Source organism: Macaca thibetana, chromosome 2 (assembly GCF_024542745.1).
Source record: "Macaca thibetana thibetana isolate TM-01 chromosome 2, ASM2454274v1, whole genome shotgun sequence".
NCBI lineage: Eukaryota > Metazoa > Chordata > Mammalia > Primates > Cercopithecidae > Macaca > Macaca thibetana.
In genome coordinates, this window is record NC_065579.1 from 76,620,008 (window position 1) to 76,639,584 (window position 19,577).

The 19,577-nt window shown below is 34.4% G+C and overlaps 1 protein-coding gene across 2 annotated transcripts in view; it reads right to left on the minus strand.

The window, feature by feature from the left end:
* Positions 1-19,577, minus strand: part of SPATA16 (spermatogenesis associated 16) — a 261,852-nt gene that overhangs the window by 155,256 nt on the left and 87,019 nt on the right. For both annotated transcript variants that reach the window (XM_050778289.1, XM_050778290.1), the window contains exon 3: positions 12,364-12,509. In XM_050778289.1, the coding sequence (XP_050634246.1) occupies positions 12,364-12,509 (146 nt within the window). The remainder of the gene's footprint in view (positions 1-12,363; positions 12,510-19,577) is intronic.

Sequence of the window (19,577 nt, forward strand, 5' to 3'; positions counted from 1 at the left end):
TAATGCTTCAGGGATTACTAAGAAAGCACATGATGGAAACACTTTTAAAGAAGACAACTATTGCAACTGTTCTGATGAAAAATCCAATTGCTGGGAGAATGCTAAGGAATCTGTGAAAAAGTAGAGTAATTCTCAACGTGTGGCCTGCAAATTTTCTATAGGTTCATTGACATTTTCAGGGGCTCATGAAGTCAATTTTCATAATAATATTAAGAAATTATTTTCCCTTTTCACTGTATTGACATTTGCACCAATGTTGCAAAAGCATGGTGGGGAAAACAGCTGGCTTCTTTGCAGGAAGCAAACAGGTGATACCAAACTGTTCTGGTATTCATTGAGTGTATTCTTTACCATTATGGGCACTCAGCCTCTCTCTCTCTCTATATATATATATATTTTAATAAATTTCAATCCTTGAGTACATGTCTCTTTAACATTTGGTAGGATGATGTAAGAAGTATGCATCAAGCACTTCTTCTGCATACCAAAATATAATAGCTGTCTTGGGGAGAAGCACTTCTGCCCTTGTGCCATTGTTTACATTTGTGAGCTGATTTAGCCACTGTTTTTATGGAACACTATATTTTTCTTGGAAGAATGATGAACAAATTATGATTATCAGACTTTAAATTTGGCAGACATTTTCTAAAAAATGAAATGTGTTCCTGTCACTTAAAGGAACACTTAAAGGAACACAACTGACAGTATATATTGCTAGTGATAAAAGTTTGAGCTTTCAAGCAAAAATTAGTATTTTGGAAAACTTACATCTGTCACTGTGAGCTTGACAGTCACCCAATGCTCTAAGATTTTCTGATGAGGTTGGCGATATTAACAACTGCGATTTAAACATTTGGTTTTGCATAATGAAATGTGTCAACGTTTGGAAATCTGCATATTTTCGAAATGACCAACAGGTGATATTACTAACTCAAGAATGGATAAACAATCCAATCAAAGTATAAGATGAACTAATGGCTTTTAATGTTACAGAGTACCACGTTGAATTGATATGGTTTCAGAATCCATATTGCAATTAATCATTAAGAAACTAACACTTGTCAAGTCTTGGTGTAGTATCAAAGAAGAATATTCAAAATTATCTGAAAAGACTATTCAAATTGTCTTTCATTGTCTAGCTGCATACCTTGTGTGACATTGAATGTTGTTAATATATGTCAACCATATTATAATAGATTGAATGCAGGATCAGATATGAGCACTCAGCTTCCTTTTATGAAATCACTCTTGCAGAATGTCAGACAATGTTATTGCTTTCATGCATGTTTAAAAATATTGCAGTTATTTTTTTCACAAAATATTTATTTACGTTAACATGTAATGGGATTATCATTTTGAAGTGAATGAGTAAATAAATATATTTTAATTTCTAAGTTGTCATTTCTATATGGCAAATATTTATAGATGAGACTCACATAAGCAAAAACCCTTTGGTATCTTTAATAACGTTTAAAAATATAACAACATTAAAATATAAAATTATATAATGTTTAAAAATATGGTAAAATCCTCCAAGTTTGAGGATCACTATATAAGTAAATAGTCAAAATTTGGATGAAGGCTGTATGAAGAATGAAGAATGAAGATGAAGAAGCACATGGAACATACTTGTTGGATAATTTGCATTATATTACACCATCCTTTTGCCCTCCTTCCTAAGATGCAAATACCCTCTCTGCCTTTTTTGGGTACGTACATGTGACTTCTCGATGTTATTTTCACATTATTTTCTTTCCACAAAAACCAAGAACTACTTTCCCAGAGCCTGTATGTGTTGAACAGACTCCACAAGGAAAACTTATAGGAACTAGAAGTCTAAAAACAAAGCAAAATGATAAGGTTAAATGTAAAGTATATATTTCTTTCATCTGCTAATTTCTCATTGTTAAGCATTCAAAAATCAAACACTGCTTTGAATTCAACTGTCTTCTGTGTCAAGGTCATATTTGCTAGTAAAAGTTTAATAACTGGTAATAACATAAGAATATTTCTATCCAATTACAAAATTATTTTGCCTAGGTGAGCCAGGAAAGGTATGTGGTCTGCACTTTCCCCAGTGAGAAAGAATCATAAGAAAGGTGTATGTCATATCTATAACCTGTGAGCAAAGTTATAGACAGTGCCACCAAGGAGACATTTCTTCTCAAACTAAAGGTGTTATAACTTAACATATGGCTGCTCTTCAGACTTCAACAAGAAATGAGAAAAGGTCACAAGCCCAAGAGAGGATGAATATGAGGAATTCTTGCCATAGCAACAGAAAAGAAAATGAGGAATGGTTTGAGGAAATACAGCAATAACAGTATAACCACAGGATTTGCAAAATGCCTGTTAAGGCTAATGCTATGTTGTCAGTAATGTAGAATATGTATGGAATATCCTAAAAAATATTCGTATCCGTAAAATACACATTATTGAAATGTGAAAAGTCAAAGGGATAGCAGAGTGGTGTCTGTTTGTAAGGTCATCCGCTCTTCAAAGGTAAACTACTAGCATGAGAGTGAGTCATGCATATTCAACAAGGGATTTCTATCTGGAAAGGGAGAAAATTTTAAATATCAGGCATAGGCTGGCAAGAGTTATAAAATGAGTAGGGGTTGGCATCTGAGTCTTTTTTTTTTTTTATCTCCAATAAAGACTGGTTTGTCTCTTGCTACTTGTAACCTTGTATGTAATAGCCTATATAGTGACTTCTCCACGCCAAATGTCCCAGAAAAGACTATTAGGGCAAAAAAACATTGAGGGAAGTTGCCTTGAGAACAAGACACAAACATCAGTTTTACAGTATAGCCTGGGTGAGGCAGATTCAGTGGGAATGAGTTTTAGTTCCTTAAAACTGTGCTGGTTAAATTTGGAAATGTGGGTAGTCTTCCAGTTTTCCTCTAAGCTAATCTTTTAAAATATTTTTGGGTATCTAGTATTCATCAGCTCTCTATGTTTCCCTAGAATTTCTCAGTTTTAGTGTTGGTCCTTACCTATTTCAGTTTTTCACCACTTGTCTGGAAATATTTTGCATGTAGAGGCAACAAATTGGGAGGCTAAAAACAGACATGTCCCCATGGGGACCATCAAAATAGTTTTCTCCTTGTTGATAAGCATTAAATAGACCAGCCACTCACTGTGCTAAATAGAGCAAATGTGCTCAGGAAAAGAAGTTCGTGATTCTAGACTCGTAAAATTTCAGGCTGGTCACCTGAGGTGTTTGAAATGTCACAAAGGTGACATTAAGGATGAAATTTGCACAGAAATTTTCCATTTGTAAAACATTTTCACATCTGTAATATCATCTGACCCCTTTCACAAGTGTTGAGGAAGATATTGTCATGATCTTATGTTTAGAAATCCAGAAATTGAGGCTAAGGGCAATTATGTGACTTGAGAAAGTCAAGGCTCGCCAGCAATTTTGTACGGATTCAAACTCAGGCCTTTGATTTCTGAAGTTTGTTTCCCTGTAGTACAAGGAATCTTACAACTTCTCTCTTTATTTGTAACTATAGAGTTAATCCTTGACAATCTAGAACTTTTTTTTTTTTTAAACCCCAGGACACACCACTTACATGTTTTAGAACTTTTAAAATCTTAAGTACATGAATGTTTTTAATGCCCCAGTGAGAATTACAGAGAAAGAGTTTGCAGAAAGGCTAAATGACTTGTTCAACTCATTAGAATGGATTTTAGAGCTGATATATTAGAAAGTGAAAAACAAATATAAAAGAATCATCCTAAAATAACATGAATAAACCCACTCACAAGGAGTACCTGTGCAGCCTTCTTGCCAGCTTCAAGTATCAAAATGAACATCTCCCGAAGGCAGTCCTCAGCATGGGAGCTGTGCATTAGCACACCCTAATCTGTTTTCTGAGGACCGCATGGAAGTCAAAAGCAAAGAACAGATCAGTAATAACTAGTAGATTCACATTCTAAAGAGTCCCCCAACAAAAGATGCATTGTTTCATAACAATACTACTCCATTAAGTGCATATATTGTTTCCTCATTATTTTCATATTCATGAGTAAATGGGAAAGATAAATGCCAAGTGGGCACCGACCTCAGGGATAAGATGAGGTTAAATTTTAAGAAGAGAAAGAGTGAAAACTAAGATGAGAAAGAAAACATCAAGCAAGATGATTATAAACTAAACTGCTGTCAACTTGAATATAAGGGTAGAAGATAAAATGTCTGGGTGAAGAGCTGTGGTAGGCATGGGAAAGTGTCATAGAGGCAATACAGGAGCGCTGTAGGCAGAGCTATTTTAATTAATAATTGCAAGCTATGTTAAAATAAAAAAATGATCAATAGACGCATTTAAAAGGTGGTGAGTGTATTTAAAATAAACAGAATATGATCCCTTTATCACATCTTGTGCAATTTGGAAGGCTCCTCAGGGAATCTGATCCACCTCCAGAACATGCCTGTGATTAAAAGCTCAAGAGGGGCCTAATCTGTTTTTCTCTGTCTTTGCTATGTCTTTACATTTTCCTCTCTTATTATACATAGTCATTGTTGTCTTCCTCCTCCACCCCCTGACCTCCTTCTTCTCTTCTTCCTCCTCCTTTTCTTCTTTAGTAAAGAAACCTCTAATTAGATGTCTTAGCCATCTGGATCCCGTTTCTTGTGTTCATATTAAGAGAAACAAATGATGACCCTTAGAAACTTAGCCATTTTTATTTGGATAATATATAGTTATATTTAATTATTTTCTGGAATTTATTTGCTTTAATCCTCATTATCATTTTTCTTACTTTTTATACAAGTCAGTCTATGTATTTACCCTGCTAGGCTATTTTACTAATTCATATGATAATCACAAAGAAGAGGGAGGATTTCAGGTATAAGAAAGGGGAAGAAAGTGGACGTATGTTAGTAGAGTCTCATGATTTAAAAGTTGTGTTGTGTCAATATTTTAAAATAGACTTGCTAAATGTTATTATTCACAAATCACACATGACGAAAGCAAGGCTTTACAACCCAGTGAGTGAAGTGGTAGCTGAAATCTGCGTTCTGTGATTTCAAAGACAATGTCTAGTATTTCTCAATGCTACTGTAACCTGCAAGGGAAGTCCTCCAGATTTTAAAGGTGGTATGATTTTCATCATTTTCACGATGAAATGACACGACAACTAGAATTTTTGGAGGAGGAATAGTGACCATAATGTCATAGGTTTGCTGGGATGTAGTTTATTTGCCAGGGAAATGGTAATAAGAAAACCTTCCCAGGAAGTTAGTGGAAGAACTAAGTGAGCTAGCTTATGAAGGGCCCAGTTTCCACCTGCCACATGGTGGGTGTTCAGTGAATGCTTGTTCTTGTTCCTGCTTGAGAACGACTTCTTGATGTAGTCAACTTTGCACTGCAGAAAGGTGTTGCATAATAGTTGTTCCCTACAGTAGAAACAAAAGAGGTATAATCTTTGCCCTTTCACAAAAATTAGCATCCTTTTTATATTTTTTTAGGGTTTAAAGGATGAGTTGGAATGTTTAATGTGATCTTCAGGGAATGGATCTTTTTATAGGTGGATTTATTTTCATGGGAATACAATAGCAAGAGACATAAAGTACTAATGATCCACATAGCATTTTTATTTCTCCTGACTTCTCAAGGAGGCAAACTGCCTAACTTGCAAAAAGACCAACCAGATTCAGGAATGCTTTTAAAATAGCAATGCCAGGATTTTCTTTTATTTTCTTCACATTTGAAAGCCCATACGAACATAAACTCATGCACACATGGGCACACACACAGGGACTGTGTTTGTTTCATTTAATTGGAAGAAACAACCAGTAATCTATGAATCACAGAAGGAGATAAGTAAGAATAAACATTCTCTTCATTGAGTCTTTCTTTTAAGGGTTCATGAAAATGAGTATGGGTAATGTAATGTCTTTCAGAAATGAATGGCAATATCATCAAAACAACCACTCATATGTTTTCCCAAAGCAAGACATTGTGAGGTGTTAAGACATATATGCAGGTAAGATTACATCCTTTTCTTTTGTGTTCCCAATTATTGTCCCCTAGAAGCAGTATCAACACTAATACTTAGTAGTCTATACATTTGTTCATATCAAGAAACTGGCACCAGCAATGGTTTTTAGCACCAGCAATGTTCCCTATTCTTTTACTATATTATAGTTTTGTTTAAGTTCATCCAAGGTCATGAGAATTATTTTATCTAATGTTATTTATGTGTTACCTTTAGTGGCCAAATTTTCAACTCTTAGTTCTGGTAAGGAAGAGAGCATTGTATTTAAAATATCTCATTTCTTGGTATCTGTAAGAAATTTGCAAATTTCCTATTACTTCTACTATGAATCAATTCTTTCTAAAACTCATGAGTATCTGTAATGCTTTAAGTGAATATGATGTTTGACCATAATTATCCCCAAAATTGTGATTGATGATATCCCAAAAGTTGTATTTTCATAGTTTTCTAATTGTCTACTTTATTGAGTATGTTATGTCCAGAAGGGTGTTTTATTTATTTATTTATTTATTTATTTATTTATTTATTTTTGAGACAGAATTCTCCCCCAGGCTAGAGTGCAGTGGCGCCATCTCAGCTCACTACAGTCTCCACCTCCCGGGTTCAAGCCATTCTCCTGTCTCAGCCTCCCAAGCAGCTGGGACTACAGGCATGTGCCACCACACCTGGCTAATTTTGTATTTTTAGTAGAGATGGGATTTCATCATGTTGGCCAGTCTGGTCTCAAACTCCTGACCTCAGGTGATCCTCCCACCTCAATCTCCCAAAGTGCTGGGATTACAGGCAGAAGGGTATTTAAAAAATAATAGTCTCCTTTATGAAAATATAGAGCTTATTTCTAATACCAATGAGAATTACCTGTATTTGCTTTTGGTGGTGGGATTATAATAAACACAAGCCTGGTAAGTTTTGAGATTCAGGAATGTTTTTAAGCAGTTTACTCATATTTAAAGAAGAGAAAACAGAGGTAAAGGGAAGTTAATTATGAAAGTCAAAGCTAGTAAGTGATAAAACAGGGATTCAAATCTATGCCTTTGTTTGTTTAATTTTCTTATGTTTTGAGCCGTGAGTTACTTAGATGGGTATGGTTTAATTTCCAAGTATTTTAAGGGATTTTCTGGGAATCTTACTCTTAAACTGATTTCTAATTTAATTCCATTATGGTTAGAGAACAAGCTCTGTAAGATTTTAAAATTTTTGAAATTTTAATTGAGTCTTATTTTCATCTCTAGTAGTACACCTTCTCTTAAAATCTACTTTGATAATAGCATGGGAAAAGTGAGCATTAAAAATAACCTTTTATGTTTATTGTATAGTGCATCCTATTTTCTCTTTCCTCTTTCTCTGAGACTTCAATTACATGTATGTTAGATTTCTTGTTACTATCCCTGAGGACAGGTCACTGAGCCGTTGGTTAATTTTTAAAAAATCTTTTATTGTCTATCTCTTGTCTTTACAGTGGGTAATTTCTATTGGTCTGTCTTCAGCTTCATTAGTCTTTTCTTTAGCATTCTCCAAACCGATGTTAAAGTAATAAATTCGTGCATTTTAAATTTCAGATATTTTATTCATCTATGCTAAATCTCCATTTGGTTCTTCCTATAGCTTCTGCTTCTTTGTTGGGATTCTCATCTCTTCACTCATTATAACTATTTTTACCTTAAGATCCTTGAACGTATTTTCGTAGGTTTGTTGAAATCCTTGTTTGCCAGTTCTACATCTGGGTCTTGAAGATCTATATCTGGTTCTACATCTTGAAGTCTATTTCTATGGACTACTTATTGTCTTAAGTCTCATTTTCCTACTTCTTTGCATGTGTGGTAATTTTTAACTTTATGCTGGATATTTTGGGTGAGACTTTGTGGGGAATCTGGATTATAACATATTTCCTGAAAAATATGTTAAGATGTTGAGGTTTTTTTGTTTTTGTTTTTGTTTTTTCCCCCTGTGAGAGAATGCAATGGCAGATACTCTTGTTCTTATGAAGCTTAGTTGTATTTTTTGTTAGGACAGGCCTATTTTGTCTTTGAATTTAATCTTAAGCTGCGGTCCTTTTGGTAGGTATGGTCCTTATTATTGCAGTATGATCTTTCTGGGGCTCAACTGAGTACCTGAGGTGCTCAGTGAGGTCTATTTTCCCTAGTACTCCAACATCAACATCTCCAAGCACTGCAGGTCATTTCCATTTAGCACTTAGTTCTGTGGCAGGCAATTTCTGCTACATGGAATCTCTTTCCTCACATGCATGGCACAGATCTTGGCTAAGAACTTACAGTAAATTCCCATGCAGACTTCTGTCTCTCCACCCTTTCACACAACTGCCTCTTTCTTGGCCATGTTTCCTGTAATTATAGCTTCCTTGGCAGCCTTGCTATTCTAATCTTGGCCTCTTAGGTTTGGTGAGACTGCAGTTTAACTTGATATCCATGTCCCTGAACTAGGGCAGAAAAATAAACCGAGCAAAAAGCTGAGAAGATTATGGGGCTCATCATGTGTATTTTCCTTCTTTCAGGGACCACAGTCCTGCTCTAACCATTGTCCAAGGCCTCAAAACAGTTGCCTCTTATATTTTGTTCAGTTTTACAGTTGTTTACAGCAAGAAGTCAGATTCAGTACCAATAACTGTGTCATGGTTAGAATAAAAAATTCATGGGTTTATAATTATTTTTCACAAAACCTTGTGAAATAGTGCTTGTGAAGTAGTACTATTATAACCTAGTTTTATTGAAAACTAAATTCAGTCTAGTGAGTGGAGGAGTCATAATTTGAACCTAGGCAGTCACATTCTGGACTTTGTGCTCTGACTAAATATATTATGCTGCCTCTGCAACATAACTTACACTGATTTCCTTCACAGCATTTATCATACTCTTCATCTCATATATGTGCCAATATTTATTTATTTATTTACACTTTGTTTGCTACTTCTGCTGGTGTATAAGCATCATGTATTTTCTATTTATAACTGTCTCTCTACTGCCTAGCACAGGAATAGGCTCTTGGTGGAAATATTTTTTTTTTTTTTTTTTTGAGACGGAGTCTTGCTCTGTCGCCCAGGCTGGAGCGCAGTGACCAGATCTCGGCTCACTGCAAGCTCCGCCTCCCGGGTTCCCGCCATTCTCCTGCCTCAGCCTCCCGAGTAGCTGGGACTACAGGCGCCCGCCACCTCGCCCGGCTAGTTTTTTGTATTTTTTAGTGGAGACGGGGTTTCACCGTGTTAGCCAGGATGGTCTCGATCTCCTGACCTCGTGATCCACCCGTCTCGGCCTCCCAAAGTGCTGGGATTACAGGCTTGAGCCACCGCGCCCGGCTCGGTGGAAATATTTAATAAGTTTTTTAAAATGAATGAATGAATGTAGATACTACTATTATAAAATAATTTTTAAAATAGGGATTTTTCTTACATGTTTGGTACTTTAGACTTCATCTTGTCTGCCACCTTGTGGCAACAAAATTGTATGTATATCAAAATATATTTATATAATAAGAAAAGAATCATAGAATTTTTAATCTTGATAAGAAAGCAGTAATTACAAATTGGTCTCTAGAAATGTTCAAAACATCTTCTGATAAACAGTGGCACTGGTTTAATGAAGTGAGCAGAGAGTTAATGTATTAGGAGAGTCTAAGCATTACTTTTGGTTGAAGTAAAAAATAATACTTATATTTGCCACTTTGGATATGTTATGAATAAAAAGAAGAGCCATTTTGATAATAGTTGTTTTCAGAGTCTTTGTATCGTTGACTATTTTAGTTTAAATGGCAATGCTTAGCTGATTAATTTCAAAACATATCTTTGTTGATCTTAAAACCATAAAGTTATGGTTCTTGTAGTCTTCTCTATAACAAAACAATATGCATTTATTTTTATCAGAAGCAAAACTACATGATAGTTTTTAAGCTAATTTTTGTATTAACGAGTCTCCTAAAAATATGCAGTAGACCTCACATTTCCATAAAATTAAAGAGAAAATGCTTCAGCAAATGCAAATAAATGCAAAAAAGGAATATTTTAATTTTGATTCATGATTAGTATCAACTTTCACAATGTGATAATAATACAAAAGCAGAATTCTGCATTGAGTATATAACTAATGGTTGTAAGCTATTTATAGAGTAAATATCCTAATTAACTTATTTTATAAAACACATTTGTTGATTGTATTTCAGATGGTTTTAAAATCTAAGATCTTTCAAGATGTTTTGATATTAAAATCATATGTACTGACTTACGCAGTTCTGCACTATGACCAGACCAGCAAAATGATTTATTTCATTTGGTGCATTATTAATTGTATGAATTGACTGTTTAACCTTTATTGATTTACATTTCCTACTTAATGTTCAACTTAGGAACAGCAGCAAAAATTATTTTACAAAAGTTAATTCTAATATAATAGGAAAGATAATTTTACTATTCACTGTTAAATACATTCAATTCAGTAGTTTTCAAGGTCTTGAAAAAGCACTCTTAGTTTCAAAGCAGAAATTTTCTAATTCTAAGTAGTGAACCTACTGAAGCTGATTTTTGCATTCTCAGGAACTGCAGCATCTTGTGGTTCTTATATTTGGATTACAGTGGAAGTTTTGATCTTTCGTTCTCATTACTTTTTTTTTTTTTTTTTTTTACTGAATTCTTACTTACTTACTGTTTCTTACTTTTAACAACAATGAATTAATTACATTTTGACATGACCATGCCATTTGGAACCCTTTTATTATTAAATATGATTCAAAAATTCATCAAACTATTCTGATATCCAGGAAATATTTCCTTTAAAATGTAGGCCATATAGGTGGCCCTTTTTATGTATGATTATAACCATGGAGAAGGTGAAGTATGATTACTTTCAGTGCATCTCAATATATTGTTGTTTATGCATGCCTTTGGATTTTATGAATATTTTGAAGTCTATAAATAGCTTGCAAATGTTTATTTCTAAGTTTAAAATTTTTACTTATTTATGTTCTTTTCTTTTGAATGATCGAATATTTTTTTAGTCTGTAAATAGTTCACAAATATTTTTCCCACAAATCACCCAGATAGCCCAGAAGTTGCAATATTTTGACATACTGAAATACACATTACCTTTCCAATATTTCTTCTTTCAAATGGAAATAGAACAAAATTCTCTGACCCACCATATATCTTGATGTTTTTTGAAAACTATGGCTGCATAAAATATTTCCAGATAATGTAGGGATTAAAATTTTCTTTTAATGTCAAAGGGAATCTGCCTCTAGGTTTTGTAGTTTACTTAAGAGGGAGAATGGGTTTCAAACAGGTTGTCTTGTGAATTTCAAAGTGATTTTGTTGTCTGTAGGTTCTTGAGGTCAAGTTTAAGTTCACTACTAGGGCTGTGAAAAATCTTGGGTAGAAACAACTTTTACATCCTAGTGGATGTGAGTTTGTAAATGACTTTTACCGTGCTAATAAATCTCCCATTTACAAATTAGTCTTAATATAACTGATCATCATGTTCCCCAGTTGGTTATTAAGAGAGCAGAAATTATATTTTCATTTTGATATTAGTTTGCCATTTGTATCCAAAAGAAGTACAGGAAGTGAGATGAGAAAATGAACAACACAAAAGTTCTAGGTAAATTGCTCAAAGTCAGACAGGGAGCGATAGAGTCATCACAATTTCAAGGAAAGAGTCTGTTGAAAGGCATAATATAATCTCTTTATCTTTGCTGCAGGTTAAAACTGATTATCACGCATGAGAGAAAGACCCCTAAAACATAAAATATAGGAGAGGTACATTTTTATAGAAGAAAAGACAGGCCTGGGTAACTCTGGGGACTCTAGGAAGTCATATAGTGACACACAGATACATACTTCTAAAGAAGAATAGAAATATAAAAAAGAAAATTTTAAGGACCGAGATAAAAAGTATTTCATACCTTTGGAAAGCTGTCCAAAGGATCCTTTGAATCAGCTAATGTGATCACCAAATAAGCCATAAACTTTCAAGTCTTGGCTCATACTTCACAGTCAGAATTCCCTTCTACCATTCCACAACTGCAGTTTTGACAATCCTTCTTACCTTTGAATACCACCTCCTTTATTTACCTGTTCTCTCCCTCCTTTCTTCCCATAGCAATTTGCTTCTGCAGTTGTCTGCCTCTTAGCTTTGCCCTGCATTATGAATAGTTTCTTGCGTCTCTATTTCTTCCATTAGGTTTTGAGATTTTTGTGGTCTCCACGATTGCCTCACTTGATATAAACCAAGCAGTAAATAAATGTAGTTTGTTTCTTCTTTAAATTGAAATAAAATGGAAGGTGATCAGGCAGGCTCAGATAGTACCCTTCACTAGCATGAACAGCATTTACTTGCACTTATTAGTATATGATTTTACCTGTGTGCATGATTCAGGGCAAGATCTGGTTTCCTCATCCTTAGATAACAGGTAACAAGCTTTGTCTCAATGAAACTCGCCACGCTTGCTATATCTTCCGCAGATGCATCAAATGGTTCTTCCAGAACTGCTCCTTTGCTGCAAAGCTTTAAAAAATAGAATACTTTCAACATCCTAATAATCTTTCATGTAATTTACCTTTTAAATAAACAAAACACGTGTACATTTTATTTATATATGTTTTGTATATATGTTAAAAGTATATATGATACTTTTTCCAAACCACAAGTAAAATATTCATATTTTGATTATAAATTAAATAAATTGTTCCTGTTCACTATTAAGTGACTATAATATAAGATAAAGGACACGTTTTACTGTAAAATGCTTCCTGTAAAATATTTTAAAAGTATGATAGGTTTTAAAGGAGTGCCAGTTGCTAAGAATGTCTGTTTTAAAAATAAAGCACACAATAACCAAAGATATTAACAGAAAGCCAGGCATAAATCATATTAAATACCAGTGCTTTTATGAAAACCCAGCTGAGCCATGATCTAGCACACTATCAAGTTTGATTTAATACAACAAGAGGTATCGGAAGTAAACTCCTAGGAGCCATTAGCATGATCGGTGATTAATTTGAGTCTGAATCATATTCTCTAGTATGTTATTGAAAGAAAAGAAGTGAAAATTTATTAGAATTTATTGGCAGAGGACACAGTATCTGAAAAACATGGCAAGAATATGAATTCTTAATAAAAGTTCCAAGAAGTCAATGGTTTCTGGGCATCATAGATAAATTCTAGAGAAAGAAAATAATTAATTTTTTTGGAGATCCCCAAACATTACGAAGTGTCAATAATATGACAAGGGAAGATCAGCACTTCTTTTTCCCCCTTGGAGTTTTCTACTGTTCTTTGGAATTAAGACTGATGGAAAAGAAGTCCTATCTTTTTCAGTGACCTTACTCAGGATATCGCCTTCTTTGCTCTTTTCTACCTCCATCTGTGCATATACTGGGGGAAATTTTCTTGCCAGAGATAGTAGTATTTGCAGTTAATACTTATTTATATATCCTTTAGCATAAAATTTCTTGTATTTTAAATCCTGTTTGCTTAAATGACATAGTTTAAAATAAATTTTCTTTTATAGGTTAAGTCTTGAGATGGTTTTGCCATTTATATTAAGGCTATTGTCATTTTTTAAAATGCAGTTTGTAATTTGAATGTGGTTATATTCTGTTCTAAAATGCACTTACTTTCTTAGTAAAGGCTAAAAAAAGACTAAAGGCTAAAAAAAATCTAGAATCTAGATGTTCAATATCCACAGTCTGAATTGGTAGTTACCTAATGCTATTTTCTTTTGCTTGGATATCTTATTAATCCTGGAGATTCATATTATTTTTAAAACCCTTTGTCAGTTGGATAAATGAAATATGTTACTTTCTTCATTTAGTAAAAAATACTTACTGAGCATCTACTATATACCAGACAAAATTGCTCTCTTTACATTTTAATTTGAATTGATTAGGATTTTTTCATAAATCTTGTCTATTTTTAGCTCTATATAAATTCCCCTTTCTTATTCCTTACCTATTTCTATTGACAAGTAAATCTTTTTATTATTAATTATAATAAATATTTAGATATTTAAGCTATTACCCCTTTTCTGGTAGTAATAATATATACATGATAAAATGTAGGAATTCCACCCACAAATAATTTTTTGGAAAAGTGTCAACTTTCCCTCATGTTTTGTAAAGGCTCTCAGAATACATAAAACACTTCTCTCAATTATTTTGAAAAAAATTAGCAAAGACTATTTGTGGAAGATACACTGGAAATGGCCTCAGTCAATGCTAAGTTTGGATGCTTCATAAAGGTCACCTGATAAAATTGGTAATAAAAGAGAGAAAGCATTTAACCCAGATTTAGTAATTATTCTAGAGAATCTGGCCTCAGAAGTGTCAAGTGTGGCTGTAAACAGGTTTTAAAACATAATTTTACCAAGCATGATAGTTTGAAGATGTCAATTGGAGATAGCATCTCCTTTCTTCTGTCAATCTGATCCCACAGGATCCAGAAATACCTAAACAGAGTTTTCCATGAAAGAAAGATTTTTTTACTACATGACTATAAAAACACAAATAAATAAAAAACAAAATTAGTAGAAATTATGTAGTTTTATTTATCAATATCTTATATTAACATTCCAGATCTTCTCAATTAATTTTATCTACCTTTTTTTTTTTTTTTTTTTTTTTTTTTTTTTTAAAGACAGAGTCTGGCTCTATCTCCCAGGCTGGCGTGCAGTGGTGCAACCTCTGCTCACAGCAACCTGCGCCTCCCAGGTTCAAGCGATTCTCCTGCCTCAGCCTCCAGAGTAGCTGAGATTACAGGCACGTGCCACCAAGCCCGGCTAATTTTTTGTATTTGTAGTAGAGACGGGATTTCACCGAGTGAGCCAGGATGACCTCAGTCTTCTGACGTCGTGATCCGCCCACCTTGGCTTCCCAAAGTTCTGGGATTACAAGGGTGAGCCACCGCGCCCGGTCAATGTTTGTATTTTTAGTACTGACGGGATTTCACCATTTTGGCCAGGCTGGGTCTCGAACTCCTGACCTCAAGTAATCTGCTCGCCTCAGCCTTCCAAAGTGCTGGGATTACAGGCATGAGCCACTGCGCTTGGCTCAATTAATTTTATCTTTAAATGAAATCAGCCTTTATTTCTTCAAATCTTAAATACTCAAATCTCCTCTTCACATAAAATCTTAAAAAAGAAACAAGATGTCTTGTGGTCTTTGCCCCTTCCTATCCTTGTTTCTCTCTGATGTGATGGTGCGGAAGAGCCTCCCTTTAGGCACACTTTTTTTTTTTTTTTTTTTTTCTTGAGACAGAGTCTCACTCTGTCTTGCTCAGGCTGGAGTGCAGTGGCGCCATCTTGGCTCACTTCAGCCTCCGCCTCCCGGGTTCAAGCAATTCTCCTGTCTCAGCCTCCCAAGTAGCTAGGACTACAGGGGTATGCCACCACATTCGGCTAATTTTGTATTTTCAGTAGAGACAGGGTTTCACCATGATGGCCAGTCTGGTCTCGAACTCCTGACCTCAGGTTATCCACCCGCCTCGGTCTCCCAAAGTGCTGGGATTACAGGCGTGAGCCACCGCGCCCCAACCACTTTTTATGGGATAATGTGGAAGTCATTCAGTGAGTAGTTTCCATGAGGACATGCAGGTTTTTCATGGCAGGCAGGAGGAAGCCACCTTCAGATTTCATAACTGTAAAGGCTTTGTCTATAAACACTGAGAGAAGTGAAAAGTCTTTACTTGTATAAGATTCAAGGCAAGAAAAGAAAGAAAAATCATCTATCTTAACATGAAGAATACTTCATGAAACCAAGCTGAAAGACAGCAGTGAAAGATAAGGATAATTCTTCAGTTCATGTTAAAATCAGAAAATAGGCAGCCTGCTGGGTAGACTTTATGTATGTTCATTGAATTCTTGCTTTACCAATCAAGTATTGTAAGATTGTGAATTTTACTGACTGTGTCGAAGATTGCTTTATTTATTCTCTTCCAAAGTAGCACATCTTTGAATTAAGCTTTGCAATAAGGTAAACTGTTAAAAAAATGTGTTGAAGTTAGAGGTAGAGTTATAGGTACATGTAGACAAAACGTTGGCATCAGAACCATGAAACACATTTCAGATATTTTACTAAATTTTAAAATTTCCATATAGACATTTGTATAGACTGAGCAGTTAATTCTCCAGAAGATGAAGAAATTTAATGTGGTGTGAATTTATTTAAATCTAGGAAGGGCGACTTTGTTCACCTTAAAACAAACAGTATTTGTCTAGAAATGTATAATTTAAATCTTTGGTATAATAAGTCATGGAGATAAGGAATAAAAACTTTTAAATTATTTGAAATAGTGTATCACCGAGAAGACTTTTAATTAGGAAAAATTAACTTAGGAGTTAACTTTTTATTTCAAAAGAAACCCTAAAATATTTTTGAATACAGTATGGACAAATTAAAAGTCAATATTTAAGGGAAAAATGCAGTCTAAATTCTTATGAGTATAGCTGTTGTTTTGATAAGCACCTAGATATTAAAAATGAAATTTCAGGCCTGGCACGGTGGCTCATGCCTGTAATACCTGCACTTTGGGAGGCCGAGGCAGGCGGATCACCTGAGGTCAGGAGATTGAGACCAGCTTGGCCAACATGGCGAAACCCCATATGTATTAAAAATAAAAAATTAGCTAGGCATGGTGGCGGGCACCTGTATTCCCAGCTACTAGGGAGGATGAAGCAGGAGAGTTGCTTGAACCCAGGAGGCAGAGTTTGCAATGAGCCAAGATTGCACCACTGCACTCCAGCCTGGGTGACAGACTGAGACTCAGTCTCAAATAATAATAATAATAATAATAATAATAATAATGATGATGGGAAATGTCAGTACTAAATTGGAATCATAAGCTCAAATTTTAATAAGGTTTCTCAAAGTTCTTTTAAGAAATAAATATCTAGCTTTTAGAATTGTGCACAAAGGGATTTCAAGGTTTGTTTAAAAACAGATACAAATAACATAAACTACATTAGTTGCAGAAATAATATTAAATAATATATGGTGAGCCACATTCTTAAAAATGCAACCACACATTTTTCTTTAATTAGGATCATCATTATCCAGATTAATATTGCTAATAGTTTCTCCTTTATTAAAATTCTGCCTGATGAGTGTTTCCTCATTGTATCCTGGAATAAAATTTTCAGTGATCCCTGACAATTTAGAAGATAACTATAAATCTGGAAAAGCATGGCACTGTTTGAGTCATCAAATGTCTACAAATAAGGATATGTATAATCATCAATTGGTAATTTGTAAGGTTTTTGGAAATTATAAAAACATCTAAAGATGGGGAAAAAGTTATCCATAACCCTATCACCATATATATAATTACCATTAATTTTCCCCATATTTCTTTCTACACATTTTGTGTTTTTGTGTCATAATAGAAGATATATTACATAATTTTTACACTGCTTTTTCATATGCTCTGTTTTTTTTTTAAGTTGGTAAATAAAAGCATGTTAATTATAATTATGTTACATGTTACAATTATAGTTGAAGATTTCAATATTCCCCTCTCAGCAAATGACAGAAATATTAGAAAGAAAACCAGTAAAGATAGATCTGAACAACACAATCAACTAACAGGATGTAACTGACATACATGCATATATATATTATACATAGGAATAAAAAACATAGGACCCGGCAACCCCATTACCTGGTATATACCCAAAGGAATATAAATTATTCTGCTATAAAGACACATGCACACGTATGCTTATTATAGCACAATTTGCAATAGCAAAGACATGGAACCAACCCAAATACCTGTCAGTGATAGACTGGATAAAGAAAATGTGGTACATATACACCATGGAATACTATGCAACCATAAAAGGAATGAGACCGTGTCCTTTGCAGGGACATGGATGAAGCTGGAAGCCATCACCCTCAGCAAACTAACATAGGAACAGAAAACTAAACGCCGCATATTCTCACTCATAAATGGGAGTCGAACACTGAGAACTCATGGACACAGAGAGGGGAACAACACACACCAGGGTCTATTGAGGGGTGGGCTTTGAGGGGAGGGAACTTAGAGGACATGTCAACAGATGCAGCAAACCACCATGGCACACGTATACGTATGCAAAAAACCTGAACTTTCTGCACATGTATCCTTTTTTTTTTAAGAAGAAATAAAGAAAAAAGAAAGAAAACACATATGTAAAACATTCCACTCACTAGAAGAATACACATTTTTCTTACATGCCCGTAGAAAATTCACCAATATAGACTGTATCCTGGGCTATAAAACAAACCTCAACACAATGAGAAAACTGAAATAATTCAGAGCATGTTCTCTGACTATAATGGAATAAAAACTCAATGGTAAAAATCCCCAAAATAATCTAATTTGAAAGTGAACAAAAGACATGAAAAACCATTTCATACATATGCAAATAAACACATAAAAATATGTTTGACATCATTATTCATTAGAGAAATGCAAATTGAAACTACAATGAGGTATCACTGCACACCTACACAATGGCTAAAATAAAACGATAGTGGCAACATCAAAAACTGAGAATGTTGAGAAAATGGATTGTTCCATCCTACATTGCTGATAGTAGTGTGAAATGGTACAGCCACTAGAGAAAGCAATATGGAGAAAACAGTTTTTAAGTCATTTATACAACTCAACAGTTCCACTCCAGAGCACTTATTCCAGAGAAATTCTTATGTTCTCACAAAAATCTATACAAGAATGTTCATAGCAACTTCATTTATAATAGTCCCAAACTGTAAGTGATCTAGATATCCTTCAATGGGTGAATTATTCAACAAACTGGTACATCCATACTAAGAACACTACTTTGCTGTGAGAAGGCACCAACTATTGATCCATGCAATGACTTGAATGAATCTCTAGGGAATATGCTGAGTAAAAAATCTGATCTCAAACTGTTACAAAAAATATGATTATGTGACACAGTCATAGGAATGGAGAATAGATTAGTGATAATGAGGAACTAGGGAATGCATAAGTGTTGTGTTTACAAAAGTCAACAAAAATGAATCCTGTAGTGAGGGAACTGTAATGTGTCTTGAATTTAGTAGGTGGATATGCAGATTTACATGTCATAAAATTGCACAGACATAAGACACGCACACATGTACATGAGCGAAAGTTCAAGTAAAATAAAAAATCTTAAGATTAGTGGATTGCCTTGGTGTTAATATTCTAGTTCTGCAAGATATTGCCTCTGGGAGAAACTGCATAAACGGTACATGAGATTTCTCTGTATTACAACTGCCTGTGAATCTACAATTATCTTAAAGTAAAATTTAATTAAAAATAATAATGTTAAAAGTTAGATGTATTTAATTTTATTCCTTCCTTTATTTTATTCAGGACAATTTTAATCATGTTTTACTGGGGTTTTGGATGACAGGATAAATCATATCTAAAGGAAGGAATTTTCCGTAAGGTTTTACTGTGTTAAGTTTTAGATAGATTTCTATAATGAGGAGTAACAACTCATAATGGGCCAGGCATGGTGGCTCATGCCTGTAATTCCAGCAGTTTCGGAGGCTGAGGAGGGCAGATCACAAGGTCAAGAGTTCAAGACCA